Genomic DNA, 18815 nt, shown 5'->3' with positions numbered 1-18815 from the left:
TTTTTATATATATATATATATATATATGGTCCAATCACAAAACAGATTAAATTAAGACGGTGCTTGAAGGAACTTCAGAGGGAATTCTTCCAACAAATCTAAGTTTTCTCTCTTAAAATTATATATTTTATATACATATGTATATATATAATTTAAATAAAATAATATAAATATAATTATATATATATATATATATATATGGTCCAATCACAAAACAAATTAAATTAAGACGGTGCTTGAAGGAACTTCAGAGGGAATTCTTCCAACAAAGTTTTCTCTCTTAAAAAATATATATACATATATTTATAATTTAAATAAAATAAAATAAATATAATTATATAATTTTATATATATATATGGTCCAATCACAAAACCGATTAAATTAAGGCGGTGCTTGAAGGAACTTCAGAGGGAATTCTTCCAACAAATCTAAGTTTTCTCTCTTAAAATTATATATTTTATATACATATGTATATATATAATTTAAATAAAATAAAATAAATATAATTATATAATTATATATATATATATATATATATATATATATATATATATATGGTCCAATCACAAAACAAATTAAATTAAGACGGTGCTTGAAGGAACTTCAGAGGGAATTCTTCCAACAAAGTTTTCTCTCTTAAAAAATATATATACATATATTTATAATTTAAATAAAATAAAATAAATATAATTATATAATTTTATATATATATATATGGTCCAATCACAAAACCGATTAAATTAAGGCGGTGCTTGAAGGAACTTCAGAGGGAATTCTTCCAACAAATCTAAGTTTTCTCTCTTAAAATTATATATTTTATATACATATGTATATATATAATTTAAATAAAATAAAATAAATATAATTATATAATTATATATATATATATATATGGTTCAATCACAAAACAGATTCAATTAAGGCGGGGCTTGAAGGAACTTCAGAGGGAATTCTTCCAACAAATCTAAATTTTCTCTCTTAAAATTATATATTTTATATACATATGTATATATATAATTTCAATAAAATAAAATAAATATAAGTATATAATTATATATATATATATATATATATATATATGGTCCAATCACAAAATAGATTAAATTAAGGCGGTGCTTGAAGGAACTTCAGAGGGAATTCTTCCAACAAAGTTTTCTCTCTTAAAATATATATATATTTATAATTTAAATAAAATTAAATAAATATGTATATATATATATATATACAAATATAATTATATATATAAATATAATTATAATTATATATATGTATATACAGTAAATTATATATATATATATATATATAGTAAATTAATACCTGTGTGTGTGTGGCAGTCAGAGGACATGTGTGTGTGTGACAGAGAATGAATGACATCTCAATGACAAACCGTGAGAGGTACACAAAGTGGATTACCTGTGGGCAGCAGCTGCCTCTATTCTTGTCCTCAGTAATATGCTGAGAGCGAAGCCCCCCCCCCCCCTCTCTTTAGTTTATGATGTCGTAAACGGTATCATTGTAAACGTTGGCCGTCAAAACATAAGAATAGACATCACCTTATCTGTGTTATCATGTTTGGTTCAGGAGATAGGATGCAAAATACATAATTTGGTTTTGGTGGAAAGTAAAATTCTATTATTTCTGCTGCTTAGAAAGCCGTTTACAAACGGCCACAATAACAGAATCCAATGCAAAGTTCTGAACTTTCTATCAGATACAAAGTGCACAAAGTTACGTTTATTCTCATAAGAAATGTTGTTGTTGTTGTCAGTCATATAATATATCATTTTAAAGCTCTTTTTGTGCTCTTTCTGCTGGAACTATCCACGGGCACATCAGATATATATGAAGCTAGTTATAAGGTCATTTGCAGTGGCTTTCACAATTTGCCCCATTGCAGCATTAGAGGTCAAAAGGTCAAATTCTCTTGACCCGAGTGTCATGACAATGTGAGCGATGGATAGACTGTAGTCTAAGCTTTACAATGATATATAGAGACATGGATCTTTAAAAAAAAAAAATAATCATCATGAGACATGGTCCCTCCAAAGTGACACGACCAACCCCCCCTGGCTCATGGAGTACTAGAGAGGATCACTCAGTAACGTCACTGCACTCCTGGTCACACCTGAGTTGTGGTTGTCATTACCTGGAGGATGGGTGCTTTTGGTGACACACAGTGGTGTAGTGGAGGGTATACACAGGCAGGGTTCATTACCCACCTATCAGCCAAAAAGCCACTGGAATATATATAGGAGTATACCCACTTCCTCTTCCTCGGTAACCCAACTCATCAACGACTGCTGCGCTACACTGGTTTCACATGTTGCATGAGTGGTGCTCCCTCACTTCTTATTAGGAAAAGTCCTCATGTTGTTTGTGATTCAGAAACAAATAAAACTCTCCGACTGAAGACAAAGTCTAGAAAATATAATGGCAAAGTTTCTAAAAAGCATATATTTACATTACAGCACCCTCATGAATAAAACGCTCTCACAGGCACAGTAACAACATAATACTTTTATTGAGTGGATATTCAATATTTGTGACAATGAATACATAATGAAGTAGAATACACGGGGACATTCAATTTATTAGAAGGGAACCTTAAGAAAATATCGTTGTAGAGTTTAAGAAGATTTGAGAAGTATTTGGATTATAATAACAAGCCTCCCTGTCTCATTAACAAAGATGGTCGAGTAAGGTAGAAAACAAAAATACAGGCTCATACTCCATCTTCAAGGCTGTTAATGACTAACAGAGACAGACACTAAGGCAAAGTGTGAGAAAATAATCTCAACCATACACACACACTCACGCACAATGCAAATATGCATGACATAAAAAAAAAAATAAACACAGTAATAAAAAGTGAGTCCACATATTTCTATGAAAGCTACTGTGTGTGGCACAGGAGGTACCGTCCTTTCACAACATGTCACGGTGATCCTTGAAGTGTCACTGAAACGGCTACGTCGCCCCTCTTGAGGGATTCACTGATTTAGAAAAAAGAAAAAGAGAAAATCTTGAGGAAAATAGGGCGAAGATGCCACATCATTTCACAGCTCCCATGAATAAAAACGGCTACGATGCATATTCACACTTTGGAAAAATAAAAGCAGGCAGGCTTCTATTTCCCCTCCTCCGTCAGACACTTCCTGTGCTCTCTACGCTGTGCTGCCACTGGCCACTTCTGTGTCTGGGGCTGTGAAAGGGTTGATGGTGTTGGTCTCCATGGCCTGGTAAACCAAGAACAGGAAAGCAGCCACGATGGCCAGCAGGAACAGCTTTATCCACAGAGACACGCTGCGGTACGCCGCTTTGGTCTGACCTGCAGGCGGCGCTGCAGACAGAAGCCTGGAGGAGGATGTGGAGGTGGAGTTGGAGGAGGTGGAGGAGGTGTAGGAGGGGGAGGAGGGGGGCAGACTGGTGACTCTGTTGACAGTGCAGCTCTCTGTGTAGGAGGAGGAGCTGGTTGTCTTGGTGGCTTTTGGAGAGAAGACGTAGTTTTCATCATTCCACAGGTCGCTGGACTTCACTGGGCGACGGGAGGCTCCTTTAATGGGTCGTCGACAGGTGGCGCTGAAAGAGACAAGCACGTTACGGTCATTGTTTTCTGAGGGTGAGATGATGATGATGATGATGATGATGATGATGATGATGATGCTACGCTGAACAACAGTTCACTCTGATAACATTAAGGATTGGTTACTTACGTGATTCCTGTTGGACTGTTGATGTCATTAGGGAACAGCTCCTTCAGGACGTCATTCTCCTCCACTTTTAGGGTTTGGTCGCTGGCTGCAATCTTCTCCACCTAAAACACAAAACAAGCATGATTTAGGGAAAATTCCCCCCCCCATTACTTCACTACGATAACCTGTAGGTGCACGTTTGGACCAGCAGACGGTGCCCTGCGTTATATTAGACACCTCTCACCATGTGAACACTTCAAACCACCACGTTGACTACCAAACCACCACGTTGACTACTGAACCACCACGTTGACTACTGAACCACCACGTTGACTACTGAACCACCACGTTGGCTACTGAACCACCACGTTGGCTACCGAACCACCACGTTGGCTACTGAACCACCACGTTGGCTACTGAACCACCACGTTGGCTACTGAACCACCACGTTGACTACTGAACCACCACGTTGACTACCGAACCATCTTGTGAATGTGACACAGAGCACAGAGTCTTATCTCCACTGCATGGTTCCACTCCACTCACTTTTGGTACCAGATCCTTTTCTCTCTAGTATCCTCTCAATGTAGCGAATCGCCATGGCGACGCTGCGTGAAACGGCTGTGACATCATCTTCGACATGACACTCGCTGGATCCTTTCAGAGAACGTCGGCAGTTAGCTTACATAGTGTATGCCGTAGTGTACGTAGTGTAGCCTACGTAGTGTATGCCGTAGTGCAGCCTACGTAGTGTAGCCTACGTAGTGTACGTGCGTCGTATTGAGGGATGCCATTTTTTAAAATCCGGGTCGAATGAATTAAAAATTGCGCTCGCCATTTCCAGCATCTTGGCTATTTAAAAACAGCGGGTCTTGTGACCAATCAGTGGTCTGCAGTGTTATAACTCCACCTTCTCGTATCGCACTATCCTCAAAAAAAAGAGAATGGTTCCAAGTGAGTGAGGGAGCGGTGCGGTGGAAATGCGGCACAACAGTCTACCGGTCTCACGAACCACATCCTCGGTCAGTGTGGATGTGCAGCCGGGCGTCTTCACAGGGCTGCAGTAGGAGAGGCACACTCCTCCTGCTCACAAACGATCTGTGTGACTGTGTGTCGAGGACAGTCCAGCTGTCACACATCTGTCCCTGCAGAGAGCCTCAACAGCTGCACACACAACTGACTGGTTGATCATTAACAACCTCACAGTACATACTATGAAGCAAAGATCCACAGTGCACCATTCAGATAGAAGTGTCAGTGAGAAGCACGAGTGAAGGATAGAAACAAAAAGAGGAAATGCAGCCAACCACACATGTATGTACAGTAGAGCTGTACCCGTGCTACAGAGACCCCGCCAGGCTTAGATCCAAGCTGGTCCGACAGAGACCAGTGGTACTCTTGTCTCTTAATGGGCGAGATGTTACTCATGGGGCTAAAGGTGACCGGGTTGACTTTGGTGAGTTGAACCAGAGGGGAGGAAGGCCTGGACGGCATGGCGGCGGGTCGTGGACTCTGTTCAGTACAAGCCAAAGAGGCTTCCTGAAGAACACAAGACTAGATCATTAGATATATACACGTGAGACAGGAAAATAAATTGGCAAAGAGCCCCAAAAGGTCCCGATGGCCGTGCTCGTCCCCTCATCGTGACAAAGAAGCAGGTGAAATGTAACCCAATGGTGACCGTCACATATTTGCCAACACATGCCCACCCTTCAGTGCAGACAAGATGACAGGATACAGGTATCTCTGTTTAAGGGGAAGCCACAGATCAGCAGATATATGAGACACCAACAGACCCGTGAGTCCATGCAGGTATCGGTGAGTTAACAAACAAAGCCCAGAGCTACCTGAGCAGGTCTGCATGAGCTGGAGGGCGGATCAACACGAGCTGGACTGTCCAGTCTGTGGTGAACCCTCCTGTCAGACTCCAACTGGACCTGACTGGTCAATACAGGCCTGAGATCCTCAGGCACTATCTGCTGGGACAGAGTGCAGAAAGGACGGGAGGACAGGAAGTCTTATTTATAGACGCAGTTATGAGACACCTGAGGCAGTTCTATACTTTGACTGGACATTCTTCTTAGCAGCCTGGGGCGGCTTTTTGTAATTGTTTTCAATGAGATGGAAGCGGTTTGCTCACTGCTCTTGCGTTTCTGTCGGAGCGTCCTGAACGCCTCGAGGAGAGAGGAGAGAGGAGAGAGGAGAGAGGAGAGGAGAGATTAAAAGTTTTATCACGAGATGCTTCAGAGGAGAGGACGTCTCATTTCTCAAAAAAAAAAGTTTCCTCGCTCCCTCTCTTCTCGCATCTCCCGTGGGAGGGACTAAGACGCGAGGAGAGGAGGCGAGGAAAGGAAACGAGGAGACACGTTAGACTTATATACTATATACTTAGACTATAAACTGTGTTACCTTCATCACAATGATCAAATGTTTTGCAGCTCCAGACAGATTTTTTATTTATTTTTTTGCCTGACATGGCTCTTTTGATAGTAAAGGTTGCCGACCATGAAAAAGAGCCATGGCCTCAGCTCAACAGGTGCACACTGACAGTCGGACCAGCAGGAGGCGCTGCTCACAATCCTAATCAAATGGGCCCTGCAGCAGCAGCACTGCTGAATCACACCTCACATCTGGGAGATGAGTTCACACTGCTACTCCCCCAAAAGAGGCTTCAACACTTTGGACTATTAGTTATTAATCTTCTACTTTACAAAACTAAATGGAGCGTGGGCGGAGGTTTTAGGAATACAGTAACATGAGAAGAAAAAGGAAGAGAGCAGACATCAGGACTGAAGAGAAACAGTCAGCATGTGAAGCATCCGGCATGTGCATGGCAGCAGCTAATCCACATCATGTGCTTTGAGTCCGACATGCAGCGAGCAGCACCGATACACTGATCCTACGGGCTCACACTGAGCTGGGTGGGACTGCGCTCCAAATGAAAAAGCACTTCCTTCGCCAGCGTTGGGAGGAAACTGTATAATCAAGCCCAGCTGCTGGGTGTCCCATCCTACCTGATGAAGTGCAGCAGCTCAGCCTCGTGGAGGAGGACGGGGGAAACACTCGGCTCCAGATGCTAAAATGAGTTTGGCTTTCTTTGTTAATGTTAATCCATGCTGTCTGCAACTGGTAATGTTAAACAAGTGGCGCTGGTTGTTCAGCAGAATGTGCTGTGTTGGAATGTGGTTAATGACGTGGAAACCGTGCATCATAATGTGTCTTCAGAGCTAACTGGTGTAATGGTTGTACTAGGAACGAGGAAGAACAGGACGAAAGGAAAGAACTCCTCTTCCTGAGAAGGACATCAGCGAGCTACTACTAGGTCACCTCCATCCCTGTAGTGCAGTTGACTTGGTACCGACCAGAGGGAAAAATTAAACTAGTAGTTCTGATGCGGTTCGTGACCTGATGTGTTTCACAGGTGGCAACAAGGAAGCACTCAGTTGCAAAGTAGATAAGTTCTCCTGCACAGCGCCGCCGGGATCAGCTGTCATGTTACTGTTCTAATAGTCAGAACTGGTCAGGGTGTGTTGGTCTTTGTGTTTTATTATGTATTCATAACCTTATTATATGATAACAGAAGTTGTCCGAGTTCAAAACACCGTGACGGTGGAGACTCATTACACTGAATATATAAGCTGAATTCACATGATGTTATAAAATAAGTCAATATTATATGTTAGATAGTTGGGTGGACCCACAAAGTACAATCATCTGGTTTAGGGGGATCCTTTGTGAAGAATGCAAATAATGTTAATAACTTAATAACCATCGGCGCTCATGACTTTTTCTCACCACCGAAACGTGGAGCTGCTGCTGCCAGAAAGCCAACTGTGCCATTCTGTGGTGGTGTCAGCCGGTCATATGACCTCCTCTAAAAGGAGGACTTGTGTTCCCAGCTTTGAGAAATGTATAGAAGGCTGTGTGGATCAATCGGGACTGAGACGTTTTTATTGTGTTTACTTACAATAGCAACCAGAAATGAAGAGACAGAACAGCGAGGACAACAGAGAGTCGAAGGCTAGCCTCCGTTCCACTGGCTTCTAACATCATAGGAACTTGGTTTTAAAATAAAATAAAATTCTAAACACTCCTGTAAAACGGAGCCCACTACAACCTCCGAAAGATGCCGGCGGATTTTTAACAGGTTAATTAAAAACCCATACAGCGTCTTGGAGAATCGCTCCTAATATTGCAACACTCATGTGTATCGACATTTTGTGCGGACATGTTTTCGCTGTGGGTAAATGAAGTGGAGGAGTAACCCGGAGGTCGGCTCACCGTGTGGTGCTGGCTGCTGCGGGTACGGGTGGTGACGGGCGTCTTCCCTCTGCTCCTCACCGGTCTCTCCAACACTGGAACTGGTTCTGGTTCAGGTTCAGGCTCAGGTTCTGGTTCTGGTTCTGGTTCTGGTTCCGCTGTCACTTCTGACAAAACACACAGTGTTACTTGAGGGACATACAGGTGAGTTTAAATGTTACTTTCCACTGAACAGCACAGGTTTTTAGCCGGTGTTTACACCATGGTAGTCATACACACTGCATGGTGTCTAGCATATAATGAGCATGAACGGCGTAGCACCGTTCTTACCGTCCTCCTTGTCACTGTACAGGTCTGATTCAGAGTTGCCGTTGTGGTTGACTTGGATCTCTGTGAGAAGCAGCTTCGGCAGCGGCGGCTGTGCAGGACCGTCATCCAGCAGCCGCTGCAGCTTCCTCTCGTACAGCTTACGGGTGGATGCTGTGAGGATGGAGCGAGAGGTTGACACGTTCAATTAAACCTGCACGGTCATCATACTTGGACTCAAAAGCAGAAAATAACCCAAACAACACTGTGTGTGTGTGAAGTGCAGTCATGTATCTGTGTGCTGAGGACAGACGGGATCCCTGCTGCAGCTCTCACCAACAATCGGCCCTGCGTCCACCCCGTGCTTCAGCAGCTCGTCCTTCAGGCCCACGTCGGTCAGCACGGTGACGTCCATCTCATCCGGCAGAACCTTGTCGGTTTTCCTGGTGGCTTTCTGCGGGAGGAGAGAGAGAGAGAGAGAGAGAGAGAGAGAGAGAGAGAGAGAGAGAGAGAGAGAGAGAGAGAGAGAGACAGAGAGAGAGAGAGAGAGAGAGAGAGAGAGAGAGAGAGAGAGAGACAGAGAGAGAGAGAGAGAGAGAGAGAGAGAGAGAGAGAGAGAGAGAGAGAGAGAGAGAGCAGCCCGGTTAGTATTGATAAACTGTTCTTTCATCAGGGTCAGGTCACGGACTGTCATGGATTTATGTTTGTCCTCCTGAGGCGATGTAATGATATGAAAAGAGTCAGCCAACAGACAGTTTGTGCACTAACCCAAGATAACACAACGTGACAATCTTTTAGACCACAAACTTTCACAAAAACTAAAGTTTTCTCTTCTGCTAAAGAAAAGCTCTGTCCATCTCTACAGCATTTGGTCTTTTCTGGGACGGTTCTGATTTCAAGTATTAAGAGAGACCGCCCCACCCTGCCCACCTCTAAACATCCTCCTGGGAACTGCCTTTAGCTCGCCGTGTTCATTCACTCAGAGGAAAGCTGCGTCTGCCCCTCGGCACAGTTACAGAAACCCGTTCACCAGGTTGCTAATCACACATCAACACAGCGGTGCTTTCAATGAACAGGATGCAGGACAAGAATGTGATTTAAAAAAAGAAATCCAACACTGCTTAATTTCATGCATGATCTATATAAACATGCTGTACGTGGTGGCATGTGTGTGATGTGTACTCATGCACACAAACACATGATTTGGAAGCTTTCATTTGAGGAGTTCCCTTCAGTTTCCTAAGATGAAGTGCAGCCAGAGAGAGAGAGAAAAAAGGAGGGAAATAAAGCAGCACTTTTATAGTCAGATGCCGGAGGCGGTGTCATGATAGTAAACAACATGCTGGGCTGAAGCCGCCCCCCCCTCACACACACCAGCCTACAGGAAATTACTCTGCCTCTGAAATAAAGCCCTGCGTCTCCTCCTCGGCTCTGCGTAGATACATATGAATGTATGAGTACATAAAGTATGCATGCATAAAACGTTCTGCTCAAACATGATGTGAACATTCCAGTTACACGTTCATGTCGTCTGCCTCCAGGGGTGGAAGAAAATACCAATACACTTGAGTATCGCGATATTATGTTTAGTGATACTGTATCGATTCTTATGTAAGAATCAGAAATGTCTTGTTAACAGCGACACATGTGGCCGTTAAGTCAACGACAGTCAGCGTCCTGTTGCTCACGCTTGTGCTCGCTCTACATAGACGTAAGCGAGCATTGTTGGCGTTATAGTGGACTCCGTTTCTAACCGAACATTAGCTGTGGTTGCACGCTGTTAGCACTGTAAACGGAGCTGAAAATAAAGCCACTCGCAAGCGCGCATGTCGTCACATTGGCTGATAGAGGAAACCCAGAAAGTCAGGGAAGGTCTAATTTTGTAGGTTAAGTCACAACCGGTTTACACATTGGCAATAAAACGTTATTAAAAAATGTTTGTACGTGTAAAAACTTACATACTGTCCCTTTAATTAATAGTTCACATGCAACGATTAACTCAGTAAATACTTTATTTCATTGGCAAAGAGGTGTGTCCTCTCAAAGTAGAGCTATGATGTTGGATGTTACAGTGACTGTGATAAATCCAAATGCAGATCCCACTGATGGCATAACAAAGTTTTTTACCAGATGTTATGATACGTATCGTATCGCCAGATTCTTGCCAATACACAGCCCTATCTGCCACACAGGAGCAGTCTAGTGGCAACTTGAGGAAATACCCCATTTAGAGCCGAGCATGTAAAGCACAAGCTTCAGATTAGAGGTAGACTGATAGTGGATTTTTAGAGGCCGATAGTGACAACAGTTTGGAGCAGTAAAAAAGCCGATAGTCGATTAACCGGCAGGCAGTTTTTTGTCACTCCTGGTGCTGGTGTCGTCGTGTTGGACTACAGAAAGCGTAGCTTAGTGTTAATCTAAAAGATTTTCAATGTCATGGCTGAATATTTAGATGATTTCAATGACCTCTGAGCCCGTTAGTGGCAGAAACAAGTACCTTTAGTGGACGTAAACGAGCGGTACCAGACTGATTAAATGGTCGAACTCAGATTCATTAGAGGCAAAAGACAATCTGCATTTTTGTATCTCTCGTACTCCACAGTAAAAGCAATAATTCAGTCTCAACTGGATGCTTTTACTTTGAAGCAGCTACAGGAAGTGCTAAGCTTGCACTAGTAGCATACCTCCATTTTTAATTAGGGTGTTAAAGGTGGCGGTAGGCAGAATGTTTTTGGCATCATTGAGCAAATATAACCTTTCAGCATGTTGTAATTCAAGTGTTCTGAGCGATAACTACACTTCTGCTCTGTTTTCAGGCTTTAGAACATCTAGCCCGTGACGGGAGACTTTGACCAATCACAGGTCAGTTCAGACTCGTGGCTCTCAAAGACGGCAGCTGGACGGCAGACTCCAGCTCGGCTCCGATTGGTTGTTTTCCTCCGGTCTGTGAAATCCTGCAGATGCCGTTAGGAGCACCGGAGGACACAGGGGCACATGGTCTTTTTTCATGGTCAGCATATAGAGACTGTTTTTTAATTATATTTGCTCTGTTTCTACCGACTGCAGCTTAAACCCAAAGTTGAAAATGACAGGATGCCAAACACACCCACCGGTACGGTTTCCCACATTGTTGGCCGACTGAAGAATGTGATGTTTTCACTTCATTTCCTTCAGAATGTGGCGTCACATGACATTTCCCTGTAGCAGCAGGTCTATATGGACGTTACATTATAGACCATCACTGGGCCTGCTTGTTTTGTTGCTGCGTGCAACATAATCTAGCGACATCTTGTGACTTTTCAAGCAGGCTTTACCTACTTCCCACTAAAAATAGTCGGCAACACTGGAGCCAGGCGGTGGATGTACGTCTGTGGAATGCACGTGTATAGAAAAGTGTGGAAATGGTATTATAGACTGCTGCAGCTATCTGTTCTGATGCCAGCAGAGACACTCTGATCAGAGCAGGTGGAGGTAGAGCAGCACCTTTTAGCTCAAACAACAAACCAGAACTACTTATTGGGAATTCTTTGTCCGACCACAAAAGATCCGCTCTGGAAGCGACCACGAGCTTTAAATGAACATCTGGGGCCTAAAGCAACTCTCTGCAACTCATTCAGCTGGCAACTAATCAACGGAAAATGTGAGGAATGCAAAGATGATACGCTCTACTTCAGTGAAGTTCACAGAGACACACAGAGAGAGAGAGACAGGGGTTGTCTTACTCTGCGTCGGGCTCTCAGTGGGCCCTCGGCAGCAGGGTTTGGTCTGGATGTGATCCAGGCTGTTTCATAATAACAACAGCAGCCTGAAGCCGAAGAGAGCGGGAGAAGAAGAGGAAGAGGAGGAGGGAACAAGGCATCTGTGATCCCTCCTCTGTAGACTACACCCTGGCTTTTAAAAGGCATAACTAACCGCTGAGCTCACAGCTCTGTGGAGTAAACTCACTACACAAACACAGCCAGACTTTCCTTTTACAACTCCTCTCTGCAGCCTGGACGGAGCAGTTTGAGGGGTTACGTGCCAGGACCTGTGGCTAAACTCTGCTGCTTGGCTGAGTAACAATGGAGTATGTGTGGCGGTGTGGTTAAACCACGATTTACTCTACTAAACTGTGTCACTCATTCTTCACACTAACGGCTAATTCTTCTAAATACTTACACACCAAAAACTGACAACGGCATTATACTGTACACCGACTGTCTATCAACACTACGCAGGGGACATTTCATTCCTATCACTGTGCAATGAGATGAGATAAGATAAGATAGAACTCTATTAATCCCAAAGGAAATTCTTGTGCCAGAGATTGCTCAAAAATACAACAAGTTCAAGTGTATAAAATAAAAAGTACTATTTCTAGCACCAGTGCCTAAAAGAATAACAATCAAGTAAGATACATTTAGTAAAATTAGTAAATAAGATAAGTAAAATAAAAAGGTAAAGTAAGCTAAAAAAACAGAAAAAGAAGTAGTATTGCACACGATATTGATATTATTGTTGTTGTCAGTGTCAATATCATATTTTTATATATCATATATATCATATTTCCACTTGTGCAATTGTGTTACTAGCCAGTTTATTGTCAATACTGTATGTATTGTTCCTTGTTTATATTTCCTTCTATTTAAATTGTTCATATTTTATATGTCTACTTTTGTTTTTGCACCGTTTTGTATCTTGATTTTTGTATTTTACTGCTTCTTCTTGTTTCTGCACTATACTGTATATATCCCCTCTGTGCTGCTGTACAGTGAAACGTTCCCCACTGTGGGACTAATAAAGGAATATCTTATCTTAAATCTCACTAACGCAGAGTTCAAATGGGAGAAACTTCGAGCATGAAAAACACAACAGTCCTCTCCGACTTCAGTTAACTATGTCAAAAATGTCAGGAATGAATTTTTGACGTGCGTGGCCACCTCCTCCTCCTCTTCCTCCACCTCCTCCTCCACCTCCTCCTCCTGCAGCCTGTAATCATTCAGACACGTGAGCATCGGGTTTCACAAGATAAACATCTACACTACAATACCACACTACTGCCGTAGAAAACAAAGGACGACTAATTACACACGTCTCGTTGCGGCGTCTTTCCACAGCCCTACTACACACACATACATGGTGGCAGTCTGAGCACACATTCCTCTTCCTGACTAAAGTATTTCCTCAATGAAGAGGCCAAGCCCAGCAAGATAACAGTCCCAGCTGCTGTAACACGTCTCCCCCGTCTGCCATTAAAGCTACATTCAAGTAAATCACAATCTTGAGCTTAAACTGAGAAGAACCTCATCAGCCTGACTTCAGACATCGCGTGTTCACCTGGCAGAAAGACGTCCACACACAAGAGGTTCAATATCAAGACGCCAATCACAGGTCATCTCATTGAGAGAGAGAGAGCGTTCCTATTGGCTGTGCTCCGGCTGGTGGGCGGTGCTTGGTATTTCCTCAACTTGATCTCAACATGGCTGTGGCGTCACAAACGTTCTCATGTTCCAGCTAAACCGTGCACTACAAGATGATTCTGAGAACATGTGAGGAGAGAAATAGGCATTAACGTAACAGAATATTGATTCATATTTGATCAGCGCTGCCTGGTTTGACCGTTTGGTCGGAGTTCAGAGTGATTGACAGCTGGCTCTCATAGACAGCAGCTGGACAGCAGACCTCAGATCAGCTCTTACTGCTTGTTTTCCTCCGGTCTGTGAAATCTTGCAGATGCCGTTAGGAGCACCGGAGGACACAGAGGAACATGATTTTCTCAATCTTATTCTCAATCAATTAATCGCATAGCCAGTAAAACATCAGAAAACCGTCCATCACACTTTCATAGAGCCCAATTGTTCCTGTCCTTTCTGACCAACAGACCAAAACCCAACCTCATATATTCCATTTACTTTCATGTAACGCTTCGTCCACACTGGGAACGTCATATATCCACTCCCATATATCCCATATCCAGATGTGATCCATGTTAGTGATGTCAACCAACAGTATACCTGCTGGGTAGAGCTTCTGTTTAAACACCATCAGGGTCAGAGCGCCACCTCTCAGCATTCCTCTTCTACACTATCTCACTATCATATCACATACTTTACAAGTCAGAGATTCCACACACACACACACATCAGGGCCCGACAGGTGAGACTCATCCGGCTTGTCATGCCCGACATTAGACGACGTCCCCTTTCCTCGTCTTCACCGTCCACGCCTCACAGCACACCAACCACAAAGAAGAGATATGAACGTTAATCTTCTCAGGCGAAGAAAGTATGCAAAACATATCTGAACTACTGAGACGACATACACACCGTCACCTCCCACATGTTTGACATGTCTTTTCTCTTTCACCTCTCCATTTGTCTTTGCTTACACCCTCCATTCATTCAGTCTTCATGGACAGACTAAAGACCCTCCCCCCCCAAAACAAGTCCCAACCAGACACGTCCGGCTGCACACCTGGAAGAGTACCGACTAAAAGACCTTTTTGTCATTGTTGGGCCAGATACTGGAGTACAGGTGACAGCCAGCACAATACAATGATAAAACATCTATTTTGATTTCATGGGGACTTTAAAACTCAGACGGCCCGCTAATCTGTCTTTCAGAGGTTGTAGCAGGTTGTCAAGGTATCGGGAATATGCTGATATCAACCTGAGGAATCCATCGGTACCGACAACCTCGGCTAACGCTACTGTCTTTCAGAGGCCGTAGCGGGTTCAGTTTTAGATCTAGAGTGAAGCTACTTGCATCATATGCAAATAGAAAACCTGATGAATCCATCGGTACCAACCATGTCATGCTAGCTTGTCGGAAAGATCTCTAAATAACGCTACAAAGTTACGCTAAATTTTGGCGAGAGAAAACTGTCATGGCAATTTCCAAAGGGGTCCCTTGACCTCTGTCCTCCAGATATGTGAATGTAAATGGGTTCTATGGATACCCACGAGTCTGGGTATGGTTCTCAATGCTTTGCTGCTACCAGTCTTTTTGTACCAAAACAATTTCTTTACTGAATAAAAGAGTCAAAGTTCTCAAATATTTCATGACGGTTTGTGCCAGAGACACGTTTTGGTCAGTACCATGGATGTATTAAGAGAACTGGATACAGCGTTGGAGGCGGGGCCCCGTTCATTCCTATGAGAGGATCTTGGCTGAGTAGCGTCCGTGCTCGTCACTTCTTGAGTTCAAAAAGGTAAACGGTTCTTAGCTGCCGTCCTGATTTTCCCTCAGTACAGTATAACGGTATTAAAATCCTCGGTGAACAGGTCTGACATGAAACATGAGACATGCAAGAAGAAGTACTAATGTTCAAACAAGTTCTGGGCTCAGCTTCAAAAAGAAGTCACACTGTACTTCAGGAAAGAATCGATGTTGTTGAAGGTTCTGAAGTATGCAGACAGTCGCTGGCTGGAGGGGATTATCATTATTAAACCAACAGAGGAATGCTGAGAACCTGAGACCCCCCCGCCCCAACACAAACACATCTGTTATCTGTGCTTTAACTAACTCTGGGTGTGATTTCATTTCACGTAACAAACAGGTAAAGCTGCTACTCCATTTGTCCACTAAAAAAACAGACTGATGATTAAATGATCATGTCAAAGAGTGGATGATGAAGAGAAACCCCAGCCGGCCTGCACCGCAGACAGAACCACTGATAATAATAATAATAATAATAATAATAATAATAATAATCAGTAGAGAAACCTAAGGCTGTGTCTGCGGTTTCTGTTGTTACCAACAACAGGGAAAGTGCTCCTCAACATGTTGAAGTAAAGCTGAATGTGGTTTGTGTGACTGGGATGGAGGAACCATCAGAGGTTTAAGAAAAATAGAATGCACTAAACCCATCCCTGTTCTTCGTCTTCAGAAACGATCACTAAGTCCGGCGTCCTCAGTGTTTAATCAAGTTAACCAACTTCAGATCGCTTTATCTTTGAACAGGACTCTTCCCTCATATCTCCATTCAAATGTAATATTCCTATAATCAACAATTATTTGACTCAAAATAACTCCAAACTCAGACCTCCTAACTATGTGCCGAACATCTCGGTTACAGTTTGGTTTAATTTACTGAGGTTCGGTGATATATGGAACGCTCTGCCAGAACAATTTATGTATTTTATATTTTATTTGTTTGTTTTTATCTCCATAATGTTTTCCTTATGGATTATCTCTGTAAACTGCTTACTAATAATGAGTTTTTAATTGATGATATAATGTGAATCTTAATATTAAACAGCAAAAATTAGGTCTAGTATTATATGATGTGATTTTATTGAGACCCAATATATTGTAAATTGATTATTATCTGATTATACCTGGTTTTAGTTTTTAAAACCATTGTCTTTTATTACCTTCCATTATTTACTTGGACATTTTTTACTTTTTTTTCTGAAATGTTTTGGGCAAATTGTAATTTGTTTAGGTCATTTTTCAGATTTTGTTTTAAACTTTTTTGTACATTTTTCTGACTTTTTTCAGACATTTTTTGGACAATTTGTAATTTTTTAGGACAATTTTCGGTCTTTTTTCAGATTTTTTAAAAAACTTTTTTCGGACATTTTTCTGACTTTTTTTAAACTTTTTTTCTGACTTTTTTCAGACATTTTTTCGGAAATGTTCTGGACAATTTGTAATATTTTTAGGACAATTTTCGGTCATTTTTCAGATTTTTTTAGAAACTTTTTTGGGACCTTTTTTTCGGACATTTTTCTGACTTTTTTCAGCCATTTTTTATACTTTTTTCCTGAAATTTTCAGCCATTTTTTTTTACTTTTTTTCGTAAATGTTTTGGACAATTTGTATTTTTTTAGGACAATTTTCAGTCATTTTTCAGATTTAAAAAAAAAAAGAAAAAAAAAATGGACATTTTTCTGACTTTTTTTTCTGACATTTTGTCATTTTTTTGGAAATTTTTCTGAAATGTTCTGGACAATTTGTAATTTTTTTAGGACAATTTTCGGTCATTTTTCAGATTATGTTTTAAACTTTAGGACATTTTCTGACTTTTTTTCTGAAATGTTTTGGACAACTTGTAATTTTTTTGGACAATTTTTTTTGGACAGATTTTTTAAAAAACTTTTTTTCTGACATTTTTCTACATTTTTTTCTGAAATGTTTTGGATAATTTTCAGTCATTTTTCAGATTTTTTAAAACTTTTTTGGACATTTTTCTGACTTTTTCGGAAATGTTTTGGACAATTTGTAATTTTTTTAGGACAGATTTAAAAAAAAAAAAAAAAATCTGACATTTTTCTACATTTTTTTCAGACATTTTTTCTGAAATGTTTTGGATAATTTTCAGTCATTTTTTAAAAACTTTTTAGGACATTTTTCTGACTTTTTTTCGTAAATGTTTTGGACAATTTGTAATTTTTTTAGGACAATTTTCGGTCATTTTTCAGATTTTTAAAAAACGTTTTTGGTCATTTTTCTGTAATTTCCCAGAGTTTTACTGGACTCTTTCCATCCTCTGTACCTGTGAATATGTGAATACTGTGTAGAGTGAACTCACCCTGCCGGAGGAGCGGCTCCGGGAGACCAGGACCGGCGGAGGCAGCTCCTCGTCGCTGGAGAAAACATCCACAGTCTGGTTGTGGCTGTGGTTCTGGTTCTGGTTCTGGTTCTGGCTGTGGTTGAGGCTGAGGGCGGTCAGGTTCTTCAGGTACAGCTGAACGTACACGTCCTTGGTGGGGTTGCCGCTCGGCAGCTCCACGTTGTGAGCCAGCAGCTCGCTCTTCAGCTTCTCCTTGGTGAGGGAGGACGGGTCGGCCCGGTAGTCCGGCATGTCGGCGGCGACAGACGGACACAGTTAGACTCTGAACTAATACCGGATAACACGGTTAACAAGCCGGAGCAGTGAGGAACACAACGCGACTTGCTGCCGTTACTCTCGCTTCCTCTTCTCTGCTGACTGGAAGCGGCCCCTTCTTCTTCTGCGGGTCAGATCTGCACCGGACGGGTTTTACTGCTACTCCCCGCATGAGGGGCGACCGGAAGTGACGTGATTTTTCTTCTTCTTCTTCTTCTGTGGTGTTTATTGGCTGTTGGATAAACCAGTGCATCACCGCCACCTGCTGGACTACTGGAGTGGTGAGCAGGAGAAATAAATACAATCAATAATAATAAAATAAATAAAAATACTAATTTTGAAAAAATAACAAAACCCCCCCAAAAATTCAAATTAATAATTATTAATAATTAATTAATTATTTATCATTTTTAATTATTTGTAAATTTTTCTGACTTTTTTTCTGACATTTTTCTAACTTTTTTTCAGACATTTTTTCTGAAATGTTTTGGACAATTTGTAATTTTTTTAGGATAATTTTCAGTCATTTTTCAGATTTTTTAAAAAACTTTTTTGGGACATTTTTCGGACATTTTGTCATTTTTTCTGACTTTTTTTCTGACTTTTTGTAATTTTTTCGAACATTTTTCAGACATTTTTTCTGAAATGTTCTGGACAATTTGTACTTTTTTTAAGACATTTTTTGGTCATTTCGGACATTTTTTACTTTTTTTTCTGAAATGTTTTGGACAATTTGTAATTTTTT

The 18815-nt window shown here is 41.5% G+C and overlaps 1 protein-coding gene across 5 annotated transcripts; it reads right to left on the bottom strand.

Moving 5' to 3' along the window:
* Positions 1–2498: 2498 nt before the first annotated feature.
* tmpoa (thymopoietin a) lies at positions 2499–18302 on the bottom strand. Of its 5 annotated transcripts, none has more exons than XM_037760848.1 (8): positions 17774–18300; positions 8596–8713; positions 8284–8433; positions 7975–8120; positions 5541–5672; positions 5029–5232; positions 3715–3815; positions 2499–3580 (listed from the first exon to the last, which is right to left on the bottom strand). In XM_037760848.1, exons 1-8 carry the CDS (start codon positions 18044–18046, stop codon positions 3166–3168), a joined length of 1539 nt encoding a protein of 512 aa, XP_037616776.1. In that variant the 5' UTR covers positions 18047–18300; the 3' UTR covers positions 2499–3165. The 5 variants fall into 5 exon arrangements, 4 of the variants coding, with proteins under 4 accessions (XP_037616776.1, XP_037616777.1, XP_037616778.1 ...); XM_037760849.1 differs by having other exon boundaries at positions 5541–5669; XR_005205581.1 differs by having other exon boundaries at positions 3485–3580; positions 5001–5232; positions 17774–18302.
* Positions 18303–18815: the final 513 nt, after the last annotated feature.

This window comes from Sebastes umbrosus, chromosome 23 (genome assembly GCF_015220745.1).
Source record: "Sebastes umbrosus isolate fSebUmb1 chromosome 23, fSebUmb1.pri, whole genome shotgun sequence".
Classification (NCBI taxonomy): Eukaryota; Metazoa; Chordata; class Actinopteri; order Perciformes; family Sebastidae; genus Sebastes; species Sebastes umbrosus.
This window is presented reverse-complemented; position numbering and strand designations above follow the sequence as displayed.

Bases quoted from the DNA above. Each gene is read 5' to 3' on its own strand.
- tmpoa (XM_037760848.1), bottom strand. From the start codon at position 18,046: ATGCCGGACTACCGGGCCGACCCGTCCTCCCTCACCAAGGAGAAGCTG. The intron at 8,714-17,773 runs GTGAGTTCACTC...CTCCTCCCGCAG, and splicing joins GGAGCCGCTCCTCCGGCAGG to AAAGCCACCAGGAAAACCGA. The intron at 8,434-8,595 runs GTGAGAGCTGCA...CCATCCTCACAG, and splicing joins GGACGCAGGGCCGATTGTTG to CATCCACCCGTAAGCTGTAC.